This window comes from Strix uralensis, chromosome 2, assembly GCF_047716275.1.
Source record: "Strix uralensis isolate ZFMK-TIS-50842 chromosome 2, bStrUra1, whole genome shotgun sequence".
In the NCBI taxonomy this organism is placed as follows: domain Eukaryota; kingdom Metazoa; phylum Chordata; class Aves; order Strigiformes; family Strigidae; genus Strix; species Strix uralensis.
In genome coordinates, this window is record NC_133973.1 from 121,106,568 (window position 1) to 121,125,776 (window position 19,209).

The 19,209-nt window shown below is 42.5% G+C and overlaps 2 protein-coding genes across 8 annotated transcripts in view; one reads left to right on the forward strand and one right to left on the reverse strand.

Moving 5' to 3' along the window:
* The window catches only part of ELMOD1 (ELMO domain containing 1), a 49,907-nt gene extending 48,593 nt beyond the window's left edge, over positions 1 to 1,314 (reverse strand). Inside the window, exon 1 of one of the 6 annotated variants that reach the window (XM_074860144.1) lies at positions 1,146 to 1,314. The gene's annotated coding sequence lies outside the window, so the exon portion shown is untranslated. Of the gene's footprint in view, positions 1 to 599; positions 985 to 1,145 lie in introns of those variants that run through there. The other 5 variants (XM_074860149.1, XM_074860142.1, XM_074860146.1 and 2 more) reach the window with 5 other exon arrangements.
* A 10,389-nt stretch (positions 1,315 to 11,703) lies between these two features.
* The window catches only part of ALKBH8 (alkB homolog 8, tRNA methyltransferase), a 49,555-nt gene continuing 42,049 nt past the window's right edge, over positions 11,704 to 19,209 (forward strand). Inside the window, exons 1-4 of one of the 2 annotated variants that reach the window (XM_074860151.1) lie at positions 11,822 to 11,843; positions 14,602 to 14,705; positions 15,973 to 16,113; positions 18,882 to 19,122. In XM_074860151.1, the coding sequence (XP_074716252.1) occupies positions 15,982 to 16,113; positions 18,882 to 19,122 (373 nt within the window). In that variant the 5' untranslated portion in view covers positions 11,822 to 11,843; positions 14,602 to 14,705; positions 15,973 to 15,981. Of the gene's footprint in view, positions 11,844 to 14,601; positions 14,706 to 15,972; positions 16,114 to 18,881; positions 19,123 to 19,209 lie in introns of both variants that reach the window. The other variant, XM_074860150.1, reaches the window with a different exon arrangement.

Consider the following 19,209-nt stretch of genomic DNA (forward strand, 5'->3'; position numbering starts at 1 on the left):
CTTGTTGTGATCTGAATGTTGAGTTGACTGAACTGGGACAAAGGTGTTGTCTCACCCCCCCGCCCCGTCCCCCGTCCCCATTCTGACATACAGTTTAGCTACTCTTTTAGCCATCTTCATGGAAATGGAAAGAAAAGCTGAAACGGTGAGGACAAAGAGAAACATAAAAGACTACAGACATCAATCCTAGAGTTAACTCGGGAGCAAGTGTAACTTCAATACACAATGACCATGCGGAGGGATGAAGGGGAGGCAGGGAAGAAGAGTGTCACGAAAAAAACCCCAAACAAATCTCATCAGTATCATGTCCACATGTCGGTGTAACCGAGGTCCACACGCCTCAGGGCAGCTGCGCGCCGCGGCGGCGGGGCAAGTCAGGCCGGGGCAGGGCGCGGAGCCCACTGCGGAGCCGCAGAGCCCTGCGCCTGGCGGCCGCCCAGCGCCGGCCTCCTCCGGGTGCCCCTTCGCGAATTACACAGGATGGGGGGGTTAAAAAAAAATTATTAAAAAAAAAGAATAAAATTGAAAAATTGTGAAAAATCTACACGCCCTCCCCCTGAAATGCGCAAACCACCCAGCGTCCCCCTCAATTTCCTTACGCCGCAAGGTCTTCCTAGGGAGAGTCCCGCATTCAGAGGGGTAAAACTTCGCTGCCACCACCGGGAGGAGGGGGGGGCAGCGCAGGGGGCTGCGATGCGATGCCCGGAGCCGCCTCCCGTCGCTAGGAGACCCGCGGGGCCGCCGGCAGGGCCCCCCCCGCCCCTCCTCTCCCCGCTGCCGCGCACTCACCGCTCCGCGCCGCTACATCCCCGTGGCGCGGCGCAGCGCAGCCGCCGTCCCGGGCCGTCCTTCTCGGCGGGCGGGTCTGGGGCTGCCACCGCCACCGTGATCTGGGTCACCCGGCGAAGGTGAGGAGGAGGCGGAGGAAGGCGGGTGGCGGTGCCGCCTACCGGCGAACGCGGGGGGAGGCTGCGGCGGGGACCGAGCCCGCCCCGCGGGGAGGGGAGGGGGCCGGGGACCGCCGGCCCCCCGGTGCAAGGATACACCTCTCCTCGCCTTTTTGCCCTTCCCCTGTCCCCAAATGAAGCTGAATTTCCCAGAGCTTCCCTCCCGTCCTCCCCACGCGTGTCGAGGAAAGGCGGTACCTGGGTGCGCTCGACGGGAGCCCAGCCACAGGGGTACAGGGAAGATCCTAGAGGAGAGCGGGGAACAGCTCCAAGGTGTGATGGTCCCGGCTAGCTAGGGAGGTATCCAGCGAGTATCCTGCCTCCATATCCCATCCCACCTGCTGTCAAGGAGATCGACGGCCTTTCTTCCCCAGCAGTATCTCCCGGAGGCTTTTGATCTTCAAGTGTAAAATCGGCTAATCAGAATCACGGGCACGCCCATCTACTTCTAGGGCTCTCCCCTCCAAGAGAATAACGACCGCTCTCTGAAGCATCCACAGAATCATTTAAAGTTGCCCAGTGCTCTAACTACTGCCAGTAGCCAAACAGTCTGTGTTTCTGTGCATCCTTACTGCTGCATGCATCTGTCCAGATGTTCCTCTGAAGCTGCAAGTAGGCTGTCAGGCCACACTGGCATCCCCCCATTGTCCAATAGTCTTGGGTTTTCAGATGTCCTTTGGAAAGGCTAATTAACCTCTTTTTCAAAGTGTGTTCTATGCCTAAACTGAAAATAGCTTTCTGCATGCCTTTTAAAAGGACGTGGTTTAATTTCTTCTGAATCTCCTTTTTCAGTCCTTTTGATCCGTCACATTCACACAGTAGGTTCACTGAGTTAAACATTTAATGACTAGGAAATGCTGTTCATGTCTTATGCTCGAGGCCAAGCGGACTGCTAGTTAATCCTCCTCCTAGCTAGAGCTATGCAGTCCCTCTTCCACTCCTGGACATCAGCATCCCTGATGCACCTGGCTGGCAGATGCTGCGACCTTGCAGAGCTGACGGAGCAGCAGGGACGGGTCTCAGCAGCCTCTGCTATGGCCGTGCTGTCTGTCAGCAACCAAAGTCCAATGCTCAAAGGAACCCACTAAATGATGAGTATCAGACTGCAGCTCTACTACCTCATCTCCTATTTGTGTCATGTTTTGCACACTGAAGTAAGCTTTCAAGCCTAATTCCATCCATCAGTGCAACTAGAAAAGTAGTTCTTTCTCCTGTCTCCTGCATTATGGCAGTGTTTCCAGTTACTATATCCCAATGATTTCCACCCCCAACACACAGATCCTTGGTCTCTGTTCCTGAGCCTGCCAGGAACTGCTCTAGCACTAGGTTGGAGGAGCCACCACAGGTGACTACATCTCTGAACAGAGTAAACGCAGTATTGTGGAACTTCGCAGAGGCTTCAGGAGCCTCCCAAATAAGTTCTTCCCAAATGCTTCCCAAAATAAGTTTGGGAACAGAGCTTTATGAGACAATTCATTCATAATTATGCAAGATACATCAGAAGCATGAAAAGCCAGATCCATGTTACGGAAGTAGCCTTACCTTCCCATATGCCATACTTTTGTCCACAAATGTGGAGGAATTAAAAAAGTAAACTGGAAAGGCTCATTGACTCTAGTTCTTTACTGTTACAGCAAATTTAGGGGAGCAGACCAATGGGTTTGAAGTTTCCCCGATGGCCTCCTGCCCATTCTCTGGAATCACGTACTAGTACATAGCCATACGGTAGTCCACAGTGCCATTTCAGACTTGACTGGATTTTTATGAGGCCCTTGTTGTCAAGTTGCAGTTTGATGTACCCCTTCACTCAATATCTTGTGATGGAAGTTACCTGGATTACTATGCCTCCTCTGTTCAGCATCATTGTTCTCATAGAAAGTTGAGGCAAAACAGCATTTTAAAGATAACAAGGGCCTGGAATAAAAAGCCCTCAACTCTTTTGATTATAAGCAGTTTACATTTTACTATGCTGTACTTTCCTTTTAATGGCATAATTATTTTTAATTTATGGAAAATGAAAGAAACTGTGCATGACAGCAGAAATACAGCCTGTACTTAGAAGTGTCAGCGAAAAACATATTAGGAAAAATAGATACAGGACCCCACTAGTTGAACAATGTCACGCTTTTCCAGCAATAGCTCATACAGCCTGCTGTGCGTAATAAAAACCAGCAAGGTCACCTGCATGATTAATTTGGCATTAGAAAGAAGGTGACAGAAGCAGCAAAAAAACCCAGATAGCAACATACCTAGCTCAGTTATTAGTGTAAAATCAAAACCTCAAGTCCCTTATTGTTTTGGATAGAGGCTGTTGTTGTTGTTGCACAATTTACTGATAAAGACAAAATTGATAGAGAGTACACATGTTATGCCCTTGTGAAGAACCTAATGTGTTTTGACACCATCCAGCACTTTTGCCAGAAGATGTACCACCCAAGCATTATTAAATGCACTATAAGGAGTTACATTTTAGTTAATGCTTTTATGGTATTAGTTTTCTTTTTAACAAATAACATTTTTCATTTTGCGACAAGGCAGATGGTAGCAGAAATACTTTAGTTATATTTGTATTCTTTTATTTAAAACAGGCAAGAGAAAAAAAAATATTTTTCCTAACAACCCTAGTATTCCCAGAATAGTCTTAAAAGTTGTACTAAGGAAAGATAAGGAAGGAATAAAACATAAAGAAATTTCTTACCTCAGTTTTCAAAACCTATAGTCCAGATTATCAATCAGTTTAGGTTTTACTCAGAATGAGACAGGCTAGTCTCTGGATAAATTAAAACCTTCTCAAACTGCTTTCAATCTTCCTCACCTGCCCTGGGCATTAGGGGACCCTTTTGTCAGCTGGGCATTATCAGGGTGTCACAAACCACACCCTTGTCTTTATTCTGCTAGAAGTTTTTCTGAGATCTGTGGATCAGCTAAAAGTTTTTATTTTTTATTTCTTACTGTTTGATCTTCTGGCTCTATTAACCCAAGCATGATTTAAGAGACCATAATACATTAGGCAACTGGTGACAGTGCTGTGCATTTGAAAGAAAACTGCTGTAACAGAAGCATACTGCTAAGTATAATGGTACTTGTGATATCAAAGGAACAATAGTGGATTAAGTACTGCAAGACCAGCTGCTGTGTTTCTTTATTACTTTGACTGAACTGATCAAACTTTTTTGCTCGTGGGGAAAAGCATTGCATTAAAAAGTCTATACCCTTCTCCTAGTACTCTTGGCTACTAGAACACATGAAATCTGATTTCACTTTAAACAGCTATTTGCCCTCACTCCATAGGGAAAGGCATCTCACCTCTTGTTATTTGGAAACCCATATGTTTATATGAAGCTGTATGGGATGTTGGTCTTAGACCTCTGTAAGAAATGACCAAACACTAGTATGTGGTGAAATGGAGCATTTTCAAAGCCAGTAGCAAGCAGATGACAAAAGAATGCTGTAATTAGTGAGTCTGATAGTAACTACAGCTTTTGTTCACAGAAGAATCAAGCTCAGATTACCTTAGATGTAGGATGTCATCAAGATACATCCAGCTATGTCTTCTGGGAGGTGTTATGGGGTCCAGGTGAATGGGATGCTTGGGTAAAGGTGCAGATGGGAGGACAACATTTGTCTGAACACATGGAGCACCTCCCATGCGAGGACAGGCTGAGAGAGTTGAGGTTGTTCAGCCTGGAGAAGAGAAGGCTCTGGGCAGACCTTACAGCAGTCTTTCAGTACTTAAAGGGGACCTACAGGAAAGATGGGGAGGGACTTTTTACAAGGGCATGAAGTGATAGGACAAGGGGTAATGGCTTTAAACTGAAAGAGGGAAGGTTTAGATTAGATATAAGGAAGAAATTCTTTCCTGTGAGGGTGGTGAGACATGGAAGAGGTTGCCCGGAGAAGTTGTGGATGCCCCCTCCCTGGCAGTGTTCAAGGCCAGGTTGGTCGGGGCTTTGAGCAACCCGGTCTAGTGGAAGGTGTCCCTGCCCATGGCAGGGGGGTTGGAACTAGATGGTCTTTAAGGTCCCTTCCAACCCAAAGCATTCTATGATTCTGTGCATTTAGGGTGTAAGTTTCTTGCTGAAAAAAAAACTTCGGTAAGAATCATTGCAGGGGAGGAATCTGGAGTCTTGGAGGTTGCCAGTGGGAGCAGGAATCATGTGAGAGGTATACTAACTATAGCGAGCTCTGTAGTGAAAAGTGTTTATAGTAAATCAATTTTTAGCCATGTACTACCTATGTAGCTGGACAGGTGCTCCCAATACAGTTCTTCCTCCTATGTCAGCATAGCCAGAGACTTTTATATATCTGCCTGGAGCTTTATAGTTCTAATAAATAAAGGATATAAAAGATTCAGAAACAGGCCCTCTTGGGGATCCATGAGAATCTAGAAACAGAGTGCCAAACATCTGTAGGTTTGCTTATATGTAAAAATTATTGCCCTTTTGGAGCCTTTCATCTGAGGATACTCATGCACTAGCAGGAGTTAGCATCCCTGTTTTATGTTTGATACTACGCAACATATGTAGGAGCCATTTGTTTTTATATAATCAAATATACCCATGCTGGGATTTACTGGGTGGGATCTGGGGTTTGTAGTTCATTCCTCCCCATTCCAAGCAGTGCTCAGGTAGTAAGCATGATCCTGAATTATGTAATTCAGTCATGGATTCCTCTGTTTGGTCTCCATGCACATTCAGGTAGGTGCTGATTCCACTCCTAGGACAGTGTCCCGTGTAATTGATAGGTGTATGGGGACTTCCCTGCAGATATACTCCTGCCAAATGCATCCCTACAATTGAGCTGCTGAACACTATAGAAGTGAGTTATAAAGAACCATCCTGCTGTGGTGAAGACAAGGATGGGGTGAAAAAATATATTTCCAATCTCTAACTCCTATAATTTTGTTTGCTTAAGCAATCTGGTTCCCCAAATTAAAAACTATTTTCTTGCTATGCCTGAGTATCTATTTCAAGTATCACAATGTTTTCATAATCATTGTGATACTTCAAATCTGTGTCAACATTCTACTTTGAAATATTGAGGAGCTGGCAATTCTTTGTGCCTAGCTCAGGACAAGTGTCAAACACAGAATTGTCCTGAGATGGTGTATTACACAGCTCTCGTGCACTGATATTATAGCAACTGAAGAAGTCTGCATACAAGCTTTATGATCATTTCTTAAACCTCTCTCCTAGTTATTTTGTTCATTTACAGTGCCACACTTCGTTTCACTTGTATTCCTCTGACTGAAGATGCCATAAAGTTTAACACAGGAGACAATAACAAAAGCATGTAGAAGATGTTAACATGAGAGATGAAGTGTGTCAGGCTTACTCATATAGCCTTTAGAGAGATGAAGCTAAGGGAAGCAGCCAGTATGCTCATTTAGTTTACCAATCTCTTGAAGCAAAGAATTTTGCCAGAAAAAACTTTGTCTACATATGAATTAAGAGCATTTAATGTTATGATGTTTTAATTTAAATAATTCCATTTGATATTTCTATACAGAGAGAGTAAAATAAAGTGATGTAGACATGAATTTCAAATACTATATGCTAACAACGCTTGCTTTTTTATCTTAATAAAAGTGAACAAACTTGAATATGCTGATTAACTTCAGACTGGGTCCTAATCTTCTTCACCAAGATGTGTACCATATTATGTCTGTGTGAAAAAGAAAGATTTTCATTTGTAACAGAGAATTTCTTTGGAACCAGTTTTGAACAAGGGAAAAAAAAAGTGATATGATCATTTTTTATCTATTCATTTATCCTCTGCCATTAATCAGATCCATACTCTGAATGCATATGCTACGTTTCATTCAAGGATTACAAAGTGTTACACAAACAATGATTCATGAAGATTCACAACCCTTGGCGAGTTGGGTAAACATTTATGTAAATGTCATACGGATTGGCAAACTGAGTCACAGAGAAGTGGTGTTTGCAAAAAAAATTCCACTAAGTTTGGTTGCATCTTTTTTTTTTGGCCTATTCAACTGAAAAACTTACAACTTCTATTTTTCAGATGTTTTGGTTACGTGTACAGATTCAGAGAATCCAATGAAAAATAGATTACAAGAGCAGGAAGTGGGGTGACCCAAGAAACTGACCGTGTTTTCATGTAGAAAATTTTAACTTATGGTCGCACAGCTATTTTTCTTCCAAAGAAGGCGAATCTATTGCATGAGCAACAGCTAATGAGACCTGAGATGATGCCTGAAATGGGCTAAAAGGATAGAGTCTCAGTCTAAGGAATACATTGCAATATTCTCTCCAGTCTCACTGAAGGCTCCAAGGATCTAACTTATGATGGAAATGCAATATTTTGTTTGCTGTACGTAAACAATACTATGTCTTTAAAAATTAACTTTGCAGATTCTTTCTGGACTGCAAGCACTATATCCTTAAAAATGTATTGACTGATGAAGTAGACAAATTCACTGCATGATATTCCCTGATTGTCCTTATGATACATTTATGCCTTGAAGTCATAACTGTGAGAAACAATGTGATATGCAGGAAAGCAGACTGCCTGCCTAGTGTAGATATCAGGGAGGATCCCTGTGTAGGGTCGCATTGCTTTCTGAATGCCTACCAATTGCTTGTGACAGAACTGGGTTTTGCCAGGTTAGTGTAAAATTTTGACTGTAGGGCTAGAAGAGAATAATATAATTCAATCAGTAATTCCAAAAACCAATTTTCTCATCATGGAAAACAGGCATAAAGAGCAAGGGGAGAATGTAAAATATGTGCAGGCTTTGAAGAAGAGATGATAATTTTCAGCCTTTGTGCCAGAGAAAACAGAAATCTTTCTAACAACGTTGCTTTCAAGGTTAACTAAACCATGTGTTGGTGGGTTCAGTGATTTGGAGGGAAATCAATATTTTGTATGGTTCTTTCAGTACTTGATATTACTTTTCTGACACTCTGGAAAGTGTACTAGACTGGTACAAGAAGATCTTCCCTAAACTTTGCCTGAATTGCAGAGAAAGAGTCACCTGGGCAGTGAAAGCAGTAGTTCCTGTACAGCAGAAAGCCCACAGAGGATTCAGGAATTTTTTTGGAGAAGTTTTTCCAGCAGTGATTTATGGATTTAATAATCTCCAAGCTTCTGGTAGATGGTCCATGGAGCTATCATGTAGTATTGTCGTTTTTTAGTATTTTCAAACAAAACTGTGATGATAAAGGTCCATAGTGCCTGAAGAGAACCTGACAGTGGCCCATTGCTCAAAACTGCACGAGGTTGCCTGTTCTAGAGAGTGGAAATGTCAGTAGTATTCTTGCAGCAGAGAAGGCACAGCGTTGGAAAGATTTAAAGCCCTAAGTCTCCAAGATTACTCGTGGCCAGAGAAAATTTAGAAAATGAAAAGTGAGGGCAAAAGAATTGCCTGCAAGGTATGATTTGCTTAGTGGATGCATGTGGGACTTCAAAGGCTGGGGACCATTCACTGAGACATTTTATGTGAGCAGAAAAAGCTGGCAGGAGAGAGCATATCAGGAGCTGCACTGGGAACTTTTAGTTGATCTTCATGGACATTATGCTTTCTAGTAAGTGTGCCTAGGGAATTTACATCTCTTAGATTCTTCCTTAATCAAATGAGGAAATTCTCTGTTGACATCTGTATGCATGTGTTGCATGATCTTCTCAAGAGCTGGAGCTTTGGACTGGTGGTATCTATAATGAAAGGTCTTCAGACTTGCAGCATGCACATCATAATTACAGTAATTTCTGTCTTCTGCCTGAGAGTTCACAGGAATTTTCTGAGGACTCTCCAGGCAGGAATCAAAGATTTTCTGTTTATTGAAGCCTACAGAATTGTGCTCCTAGTTCTAGTGAGATATTAATGGTGACCCAGCAATGTGGGCACACCTCTGCAGTGTGTCTGACAACAGAAGTTAAAGCTGTTCCACCCTACCTCTGATGATGCAGGCTTAAATTTCATTAATGCAATCTCGTGGCAGAGCAGAGGTGCTCAATTTAGCTAACCTCTGCCCAATCCTAAACATTCACTGATCAGTTTGGTTCTCTGGATAACAAGATCTGTAGCTGTCCCAGCTGAAATCTGCCTACTCAGAAAAAGTTGTGTTGTTGTGCCTAAGAAACTTGCTTCACAAGAGGATGGTACCTCGTAATGATGGAAGTGAACATACCAACAATTGTGCATTTGTGCCACAAAACCAGTGTTGCCAAATCTTACAATTTTATAATGAGATTTATGCTATTTAATGTATTTCTTAAAGTTCCACTACCCCGAGTCTAGACATTTCAGGAAAATTTCAGCTTTTATTAAAGAAAAGCAAAAAAAATGTAAAGTCTTATGTTTGTGGAAAAAAGCTTGGAGGCATGAAGAGAGTGTAGCTTAAAGCTCAGAAATCAGAAAGCATACTGATATTACTGCACTTTTTAAGTCTCTTGTGAATAAAAGATTTTTGTTTGCTAGTATTTGCAAAAAAGGATAAAACCTGCCTTCATTGTAATAACTGGCACAACTCACATTGATTTTATCAGGGCCTAGAATTCTCACATGTCTTTTTGGTCTTATGCAATTGCTAAAAAATTCTTAAAGTTGTTTTTTGGCTGTTTTTCTTTTTTAGAAAGAAATATGAAATTTAGCATTGAACAGCACAAACGCAGAATCAAAATGACATGCAGCACAGAACAAGCCTTGCTATCTTCCTGAAAAATATAAGCCTTTGGCATTGCAGAGGTTTGTTATGGAGAATTTTACTATCGCAAGCAGCAGCAGCACGTTTTGAATTTAGGTCAACAGATACTTGTCAAAATCCTTCTATTACATGAATGCCATTCTAAAACAATTAATCTTGTGTTTCATCATTTACTATGGTACTCCTCTACAGTACTAGTGGTGGATGATTTTGGGTTGGATTCTGTGCTAAGAGGTTTCTTATTTCTGTAACAAACTGCTATCCTGAAACATATCCTATTTGTCATGATTCTTAAACTGCAGCTTCTTAAATCAAGAGATTTGATACAGCAAATCCTACTATCTTCTTGAGATTTTCTTTTAATTGGGTTTGAAAGTGATGGAAATCCAGTGTGATCACATTAGGCTAAAGCATGGCTTGGCTTCCATTGGTATAAAAGACAGTAGGATTGTCTTTGCACGTATGGACCAGTAACCTCTAGTCTGTTGAGGGAAACAGAAATGTTTACTTACTACATATGAAGTGGATGGGGAATTAGAAGGAACGGACAAATGCCTTGACTCTCCCTGGGAATGTGGCAAATGTAAAATAGCTAACAGCATAGTGAGTATTGTAATTCGCTCATGCGAAAAGTCAGCAGCGTTTTATTACTCACCCATGAGTAAATGAGAGCATGATATTCTGCTTTAGAAGACATGTTTATTGGTTATCAATAAAAAAAAAAATTAGAGCCAGAGCCAAGATTTTATGACAGAAACATCTTATTTTGCTTAAGAAAACTATGAAATTGGGTAAGCACAGCCCTACCTAACAGTATGGGTAGACTCTTCCAGAGTGTGGATCTGGGACAAAGTTGAGGAGCTGGCTTCGGACTACAGGTTTACAGGCCCATCAGTCACCTTACATACCATCCACCTGGGAATCCAACACCTAATGGAACTTGAGAAAGGTTAAATACCCACAGGAGGTTGAGGGAGGAAAAAAAATCAGCTTGGTATTTAAATAGAAAAAAAAGGACATGTTTTAGGTAATAAGCTACAGAGAGAAGTAGATTATTTTTCAGGTAAAGACAGCAAAAGTACGTAATGCTGAACTTCAACACTTTGGATGAAGAAGAGGGAAAGGGCTGTGTTGATCTAGGGGGCATTGTATGAAGCTCAGTCTATGATGGCAGAAAAAAATGAAGAGAAGCCAAGACCTACATACTCTCAGATTTAAGGGATCATTTTCTTGTACAGGGAGCTAGCGAGCTGTGAAGATGCTTTCTTTCAGTGAGGTGCAGATTAGTCAATAGTGTGGGCTTACTAAGCAGCCTTTGTGGGGTTGCTAGCGAGCTGAAGAGTGGTGTGAGGAAATATGTATGTACAACCAGAGGCTTGGTCTTCCCGTGGCCTTGGCTGCATCCGCATGGTTTTGTCTTCTTCTATCCCTTGTGTGGGGCATGCCAAAGGCATAGTGGCTGTGATGGTGGCCTGCCTAGGTGATGGTCTCTTTGGGGGAGCGCCTCAGCCTAGGGGAAGCTGTCTTCAATCCACTGTGTGGATATGGCTGCCATCGGCTTTTTTTGGATCCCCTGTGCTGGAAAAGGCTCTACCCCAAATTGCTCTCACTGAAAAGCAGGCAAAGGATGGTGCCCCACTGCTGGTGGGGTTCAAACATTGCTTTTCTTCAGTTGCAGCTTCAGAGGAAGACACTAGCGATGGGAAGGAGGATGACAAGGAGCTAGTTCTACTGACAAAGTGGCAAGGGGAGGGCCCGCAGGCAACTGAAGCTGGGCCGCACAGAGCGAGCAGAAATAAGGAGATGGAACAGTTACAGTGTGTGTCCAAGGTAGGAGGCTGACGAGGGCCACTTTCACGCCCTTCCCCTCGCTACACGGGCAGTGTCCCTCAGCGCTGCGAGCACAGGCCCCGGACCCACCCGGCACGGACGGACGTCCCTCCGCCGAGCAACCGCCCGACCGCGGCCGCACGCCCCAGAAAAACCCCGCCTTAGTCGTCAGGAAAACTTGGCGCAGAGCACATCTTGATGTCGGAAAGTTTTGACTTCCTTCACCGTGTGATAACGGTGATTTTTATCTCGGTGAAAATCCTCAGGGGCCTTGCCGCCCGGCCGGCAGCGGGAACCCCCCTGCCCAGGGCGCGCCGGGGGCGGGGCGCCGCCATGACGGAGCGGCGGAGGCGGTGGCGGGCGGGTAGCCTGCCCCAACATGGCCGCCTCCAGCCAGGTAACGTGCCGCGCCGGCCGGGCCCGAGGCTGCCGCGTCCGCCCTGCCCGGCTCCCGGCTGGAGGGAGGGCACCAGGCGTGACACCCCGGGGTCTGCGGGAGCGCGGGCGGCCCTTGCCGCGGGCTTCCCTCCCTTCCCCGCCGCCGTGGCGGGGGAGCCGAGCTTGCAGCGGCCTGAGCCCGGCCCCGTCAGGGCGAGGTGATGTGAGGGGGGACAAGGCCGAGTCAGCCCCTGCGCCTGCCTCCCAGCTTTTACAGCCTCCCCTGTGTTTACTCGGGGCAGAACAGCGCACATTCCTGTTGTTATTATCGTTATTATTTTCAATGAGTGCCCAGTGCCCGTGAATTTGAGGAGTTTTAAGTGCTGGCTGTCACTGGCAGAGATGGGGTGGAGATAGCCGCAGGGATGTACTGGCGAGTTTGGTCAGTGCTGCAACTCTTAAATCACCCTATCAGGGCGCCTGAATTTCGTTTTTTCCACGGGTTTTGATGTCTGTGTATGCAGTGTCTGTATACATTTATGTTTAGTGTCTGCGGCACAAAAGCAAGCCAAAACTGAATAATAAACTGACAAACTTCATAACTGAGCGTGGTGCTCCCTCTACTGACGGTTGCCGTTTAGCTCCACTCCAGTAACGATGTACTTCCATTTTTCAGAAGTGGCTTCTGCAAATTATGCTCCCCCTATATGTTAAAGCTTTACATGAACCCTTGTAGTAATTTCGGGCCAGTTGTGTGACCTGAGCTAGCATTGCAAGGGGAGATTGTTTCAATGTATTTTCAGGAGCTACTTTTTAAAATACTTGTGAACGGAGGTGGTAATAGTACCTGCATGCTTTTTCTTCTGTAGTCGTGTTGTCCTTATAAAGGGGGTGTGAGATGCTACCAAATAAAGTTTTCTGCTTATGTACAGTTGAGTGAGATTCCTTAACTCAGAAATCAAGGCAGGCTGTTGTTTTTTGTGCCTGCAGAATTGAGCCTTGGGTAATGATGCAGCAGACGAGGCCAGAGAGTTTAAGGCCCAGTTCAGACAGAGACTAAGGGAAGGTTCCGCTGTCTCAGCAATGCTGGTAGTGCTGTTTGCAATGCCTTCAGGGGCTGGAGGCATCTGGGTGATGCTGTCAAGCATGTCACAGCACGTAGGGAAGGTCTTCAGCTTTTTGAGCAGCTGGTGAAAGGCCAGGCAGTGTGGGGTAGGGCATCTCTGCCAGTTTTAGTTGTTTAGGCATCTGAGTCACACCTCATCTGTACCTTGTTCTGTTGTTTAGTTCAGAGGTTATGAAAGAATGGAAAGTAGTCTTCTAACTTCAGTTTCTGTGCTAGTTTGCCAAATATTGGGCTTTTTGCCTGGAGAATGTGGGGGTTTGTGAGACCTGACTAAACTCAGAGCTGCTTTCCCCTGAGACCAGATGAAGTCTTCCAGTGCACAGAGGTGTAGATGTTATGGGAGACGCCTGAGCCTTTCAGTTCGATATCCTTTTCTTCTGGCTGGGTTGGTTCTGCAGACACTGCATGACAGTTGTCTGACTGGTATGGGTCATGTATGTAGCCTCCATGCTTTTCCATCTGAACCAGATTTGCACGGTTCCAAAGAGTAAACTCATCTCATATTTTTACTCTCTTTCTGTAACCTCACCTCACCAAATCAAATCTATGTCTCTCCCGTACTTTCCTATGAAGTAGTTTGAGATTGCTTGTCCCCCTCTCCTGAAGGTAAGAACTTGCACATGGGCGGTCTGTAAACCTATTGGCCTCTGTTCACCTGTGTATGGCAAATAAAGTTGGGCAGGCCAAGCCTTTTGGACTTGATCTTTTCAGCCTCTACACGTTATGTTTCTGAAGTCACATGAAATAATTATTTCAGTAGTCTACTCCTTTTTCTGAAACTGTGCCCTGTCAGAGTTTTGTCACTTGTGAGATTTCCTTCTCATACGTTTTGCCTCCATTGCACATTAGCATGGTGACACTTGAATTGGCTCTGAGCAAGAGACCCTAGGAACTGGCAAGAATCTGATGGTAGTAGGATGGATCTTGGTGCTGAGTAATTTATTAGGTTTTTTTGTCAGGCTCGGATGTAAATGTGATCTTTATATGGTCAGGATATGTGTAAAGACTTGAATAATGCTTGTTTAAAATGCAGGAGGCCAGGAGGTCCAGGTTCAGACTGTTACAGCCATGCATGCACCATCTCAACTTGACAGCAGGCATCTGAAACCATTTCAGAATAGAATTGTTGGAGTCTGCTATGCCAGTAACTTGCTAGGTTTTCTTGAAATTGTTGTTGCCAATTAATTTTCTTTGAGAAGTATTTTAATTCATTTGAGACTGCTGTAAAATTGGATTTGGGAGTAGAAAAGCAAGTGTAGGAGGAAGAACCAACAAATGGTAAGGAGTGGCAAAAGACTGAGTCTTTTGGCAGCATTTATTCTGTTCCTTTTTTGGAATATTAGAATTTGTTATTTCCATGGGGTTCTTTTGTGATTCTGATTCCCTTTAAAGGTTTTTCTGTTTCGGTGCAGTTAATAGTTGTGCATGTTGATGGTAATGCTGCAGCAGCCACAGGGAATACATACCTACAGATCCTATGCAACTCTTTAATATTTTTCCAACAATTTTACTAGCATATTTGTATTTGTTTAAAAGAAAAACTTGCTAAGTCATTCAATACAAAGTTGCATCAAATACTAAGATGAATTTTTTTTTTACCTTTTTAGTTTTCCTGTGGTACATCATGATATTATCATGATTGTGTCTGCAGTTTAGGTATGGGGAAGTAGCTACGCGGTCTTGCAAGCCAGAAGGTACACAAGTGGATGACCAACTCTTGGAGCAGTTGACACGTTTAAATAAATACATATAGAGGTGATTGGCATAGTTGTTAGTTGTTTTTTTTTATTTTCTTAAAACCCAGAAACAAAAACATTTCTTGAGGTGAAGAGAAGATGAGGTGGAAGGATTGTTATCAGATCAATGATAATAAAAGATTGGAAAAGGAACTGCAGTTGGGTTGTCCAGTGTACTGTTAGGAGAATTTTTGGGAAAGAAGAGAAGAAACCCCTGAAATGTGGGTAAGGGATTATGCTATAGGCAGAGAAAAAGAGAAAGGCAAAATCTATCCACATCAGTGTCTGGGAGCTTTGTCATAGTCTTATGTGAGGTCTGGACTCTTCCCTTGGGTTTGAGGGTAGAAAGGGAGAAAGGAAAATAAAATAGGCTTAGAGGGATATAGGAAGGTACTGTATGGTCTCAATATAGCAGTAGACCAGAAGTGGCAAAAGATGCCAACAAAACCGGGAGAAGGCCAGTGACCCTTAAGTAACTCACTGGTAGGTAAATGCTGTGTTACCACTAAACTCAATAGTTAATATCTGTACACAGTTTTCCATTCCTTCTCATGACAGGAATGTGATTTGCCTGAAGTTTGCCCTCAGGAGATGTACTAAATGAGGTGTGGAGCATCCAGTTTGCTAGTTCTTGCACATCTAAGTATTGAACACATTTTTCTAACCTCAAAAAAAGCAATTTTTGCCAAAAGTCATCTTCACTTGAAAGTGGCAATTAGGAAAAAGGAGCTGAATGGGAACAGTTCATCTCCAACTCAGGCATTTGGTGAGGCATGAATAACTTGCTAAGATAAGACAATACAATACAAATCTCATGGCAGTTCCACATATATTTTTTTTCTCTTACTCTGCTCTGGAGAGACTGTAGAGAGAAGGACATTAACTGAAACTACTATGTGAAAACAGGAGGGGCAGGCAGGTTAAAAACTGCAAACAGGTATAGTGATACTGGGAATAAAGAAGTAAAGAGGAAGAGAAGAACTGGAAAATGAAAATCTTGGAAATCTTTATAAAGCTTTATTTTTGGGAGGGTTCCTCTGTTATTAAACTCTGTTTTATTAAGAACTCCAGAGATGGGGAAAACCATGCTACTGACTGAGGAAGAACGTACTTTGCAGACTCAGTTTTGTCAGCCCCAAATAATTAATAAAATCTGGAGTTATCTGAAGTCCTATTATGATCTTAGAGATGACATATGAGGTGGGGAGGCTATCTTTCTAGAGCAGACTGAAGTATTTAATTTTTCAAGCAGGACAGTTACTATGTGTTTTTATTCTTCTTCCCAGATCACCAACATGGAAGATAAAACCAGCAAAGATCATTTGAAAATCCAAAAACTGAAGAAGAAGGTATTGAGGAAGCAGGTCAGAGCTCAGCATACATTGATGAGACATGAGGGCATTGAGTGCATCTCCCATGCCACACAGGTGACTGGTAGTTCTGATTTTGATGGTAGCATGAAAATGCTGCTTATCTGTTTTCTATGTATTCTCACATATGCTTTGTCTAAAATGCAGTTCTCCTCCAAAATTCACTTCCTGAGATTGAAGGTTTTCTGTGCCTCTTTGATTTCAAAGCAGAACTGTACTTCATCAATTTAAAGTCTGTGGAGAGACTTTGATGGCCTTTGGATAAGTTTTTTTTGAAATCTGAAACTGTGGTTCCTTGGGTTGGGGAGGAAGAGGAAGCATGGGTAACGTTACCTTGTTGAAGTCAATAAACTTTTCTTCTCTGTGTGATTTTTTTTTTTTTTTTTTTTCCCCCCCCTACTCTGGCTTTATTCTTTCGTATCTTTCTTTTCTCTGTTTTTCTCTGTCATGTATAATTTGTCTTGTCTAAACTCTCTGTTAAAAACATGTCTATCTTAGAAATCTTTTCCACATTGTTTTCTTCACCTAAATTGATTTAGGCTGTGTGGTTCTGTGGGAGTTGAACTGATTTGACTGACTTGCAGCTGTTGAAAAGGGGATAACTTTATCTTCCCTTGCTCAAAAGGGCACAAGATAGGAGGGAATTCTGCTTTCTTATGATGCTCAGTGACTTTTACCATAAGCCACTTTATTTCCTAACCTAACCTTTTTGATTTTTAGTTTTCTGTCACAGTAGAGAGTTACAGCAGATCAGAGGGTGACTTCTCGGATACTGTGTAGCAAAAAGTGACAGGAACATGCAGACAGAAAGGGAACAAGTTAGAGAAAGAGTTTATAATTTCCCTCTGTCAGTTGCGGGGAGATGCTAATGGCTTGAAACAATGTAGAGCAGTATCATTTACTCTAGCCTTTTTCATCTTGATCCTGCAAATTCTTCCCATTCAAATATGGAAATATCAGTTAGATTTTTGTGCTTTTTAATAACAAAATTTGGCTTAGTCTTCACTTGGATTTCACACCATGTGGACATATGCTAAAATGACCCAGCAGTCTTGTATATACTGTAAGCTCATTGGAGCAGGGACTGTGTTTTTCTAGTGTTGCTTGGAAATGGGTCCGTAATCCGGGACTTGTTCCCCTTGACGCTGCCCCAGATACCAAATTATCCATCTAAGAAACCCAAAGAGTAACCTTGAGATTCAGCAAGACCCTCATTGATGATAGAACATTTGAATAAGTGATGTATGAAACAGAACTGTAGTGCTAGTGATAAACCTGTGTCAAGAATACAGAAAATGCTTTCAGGCTTTGTGCAAGAGTCTATGTTGAAATTGCTCTGTCAGGAAAACATGATCAGTTGCTGTACATGTTGCTGTTGGGTACTGATGGTCTTTGTAGATGAAGTGCCTACAGCCAGTGAAAGCACTGGTTTGAATCTGCATCTTCTCTACAGACATGGGCATCTCCATTAATAACATTCGAGAAAATAACAATAATAATAGTGTGGTCACCTTAGAAAAATGTGATCAGTAATGGACAGCCTGATGCAGTGCTAAGAGCAAGTGTTACCAGAGTCATCACAATAGGCATAATCATAGCAGTACTCACTATATAAATTTTCGTTTTAATAATCCTTCTCTTCAGTTTTAAATCTAATTTTCTGTCTTCTAAAGAAGTGAAATGCTGTCATTTGAAACAATTGAACGCTTTACCAGCTGTCTTCAAAAAAGGTCATAGAACATTTATAGACTTTAAGGAAAAGATTGTCTGAAAGCTTTCTGGAAAGATATTACATAGAGTCAATCTGAGTAAATTGTTGCTAGCAGTTTGAAGTCACTAGAGCTCAATCGAAACTTGAAGACTGCATCCTCATTTTGCCTTAAAAAGGGACTTAAACTTCCTTCAACCACCATGATTAGATTGAACATCCAGTTATGGCATATAGCTATTTAGATGTCAAAAGAACTTGTTAATTTATTTTGAAAAGGCCTATGTATTTCCAAAGGGTATCTCTCGAATAATAGTCCTTTGAAAAGTTCTATTTTGTTGTTTGTTCTAATATTTGGCAAACCAGCAACAGTCCTCACAAACTACATACTCCTTGATAATTCTGGACATAAATCACCATGGAAGTGTAGAATTAAGCAATTAGGCATTGTGCATGAAGTAATCTGTGTTAACTAAGGATGGGATATAAATCCCTTTTGCTTATAAAAACAAGAGGGAGAATTTTCAGATAAGAGTGCTGGAGCAGAACTAGATGCTCTGTTTCTAGAGGCTGCTGCTTTTTTTGGTGGACCTGATACATGAGGAACTTGAGGTGGAACTGGGAATATCAGTCTTTCTATGCTTGGAGAGACTCCTTGACAAAGATGAGAAAACTTTTCTTGAAAAAAAAAAATCACAGTCTTCAAAGGTTTTTCTGTTTGTTTTTGTTAGTGGTAACAGGTCTCTGGAAAATTTCCATTTTTGAAATGTCCAAAATTTTGTGTGCCAGTGTCCTGCTTGCCTGCAGTACACTTGACACACACGTGCTGGTTCAAAGCTTAAGCATCTTGTAATAGTAACTACATGCATTAATGGAGGAGGTACCTTTGATAGAGGTTGTAAGTCTTTCTGCCAGAATATGTGCTGGGCAAACAAAGGTTGCCTTAGGCTCATATACCAAGTTAATGGAAATGTAAATATCTTGTGTGGAATACATAAAAGAGTAGTCATGGGCTTAATTTTTCTTTATAGAGCTGCTTTCTTGGTAGAGTGTTAGCTTTAAATGAATAAACAGTAATCACTAATTCTCCATTTTTTTTAAATTCCTCTTCAATTAGAGCCTGGTTATTGCCAATGCTGGTCTTGGTAATGGGATGAGTAGACACCAACTGCTCAGGATAGTAGAAGAATATGGATTGGTGGAAACACTCTTAATGCCACCAAATAAACCATATTCATTTGTGAAATATGGGACAACAGAAGAAGCCAAGAAAGCCTTTGATGCCCTTAATGGAAAAGAAGTAACACTGGAAGACTTTGGCCAAAACATTGTTCTATATATTAATTTTGTGGAAAAAGGTAAAACTTTTCTGCTCTCCTATATATCCAACTTCCTGCATACTGCTTCCTTTTGCTTTTACTTCCTAGGTTGTAAATATAGCTAAA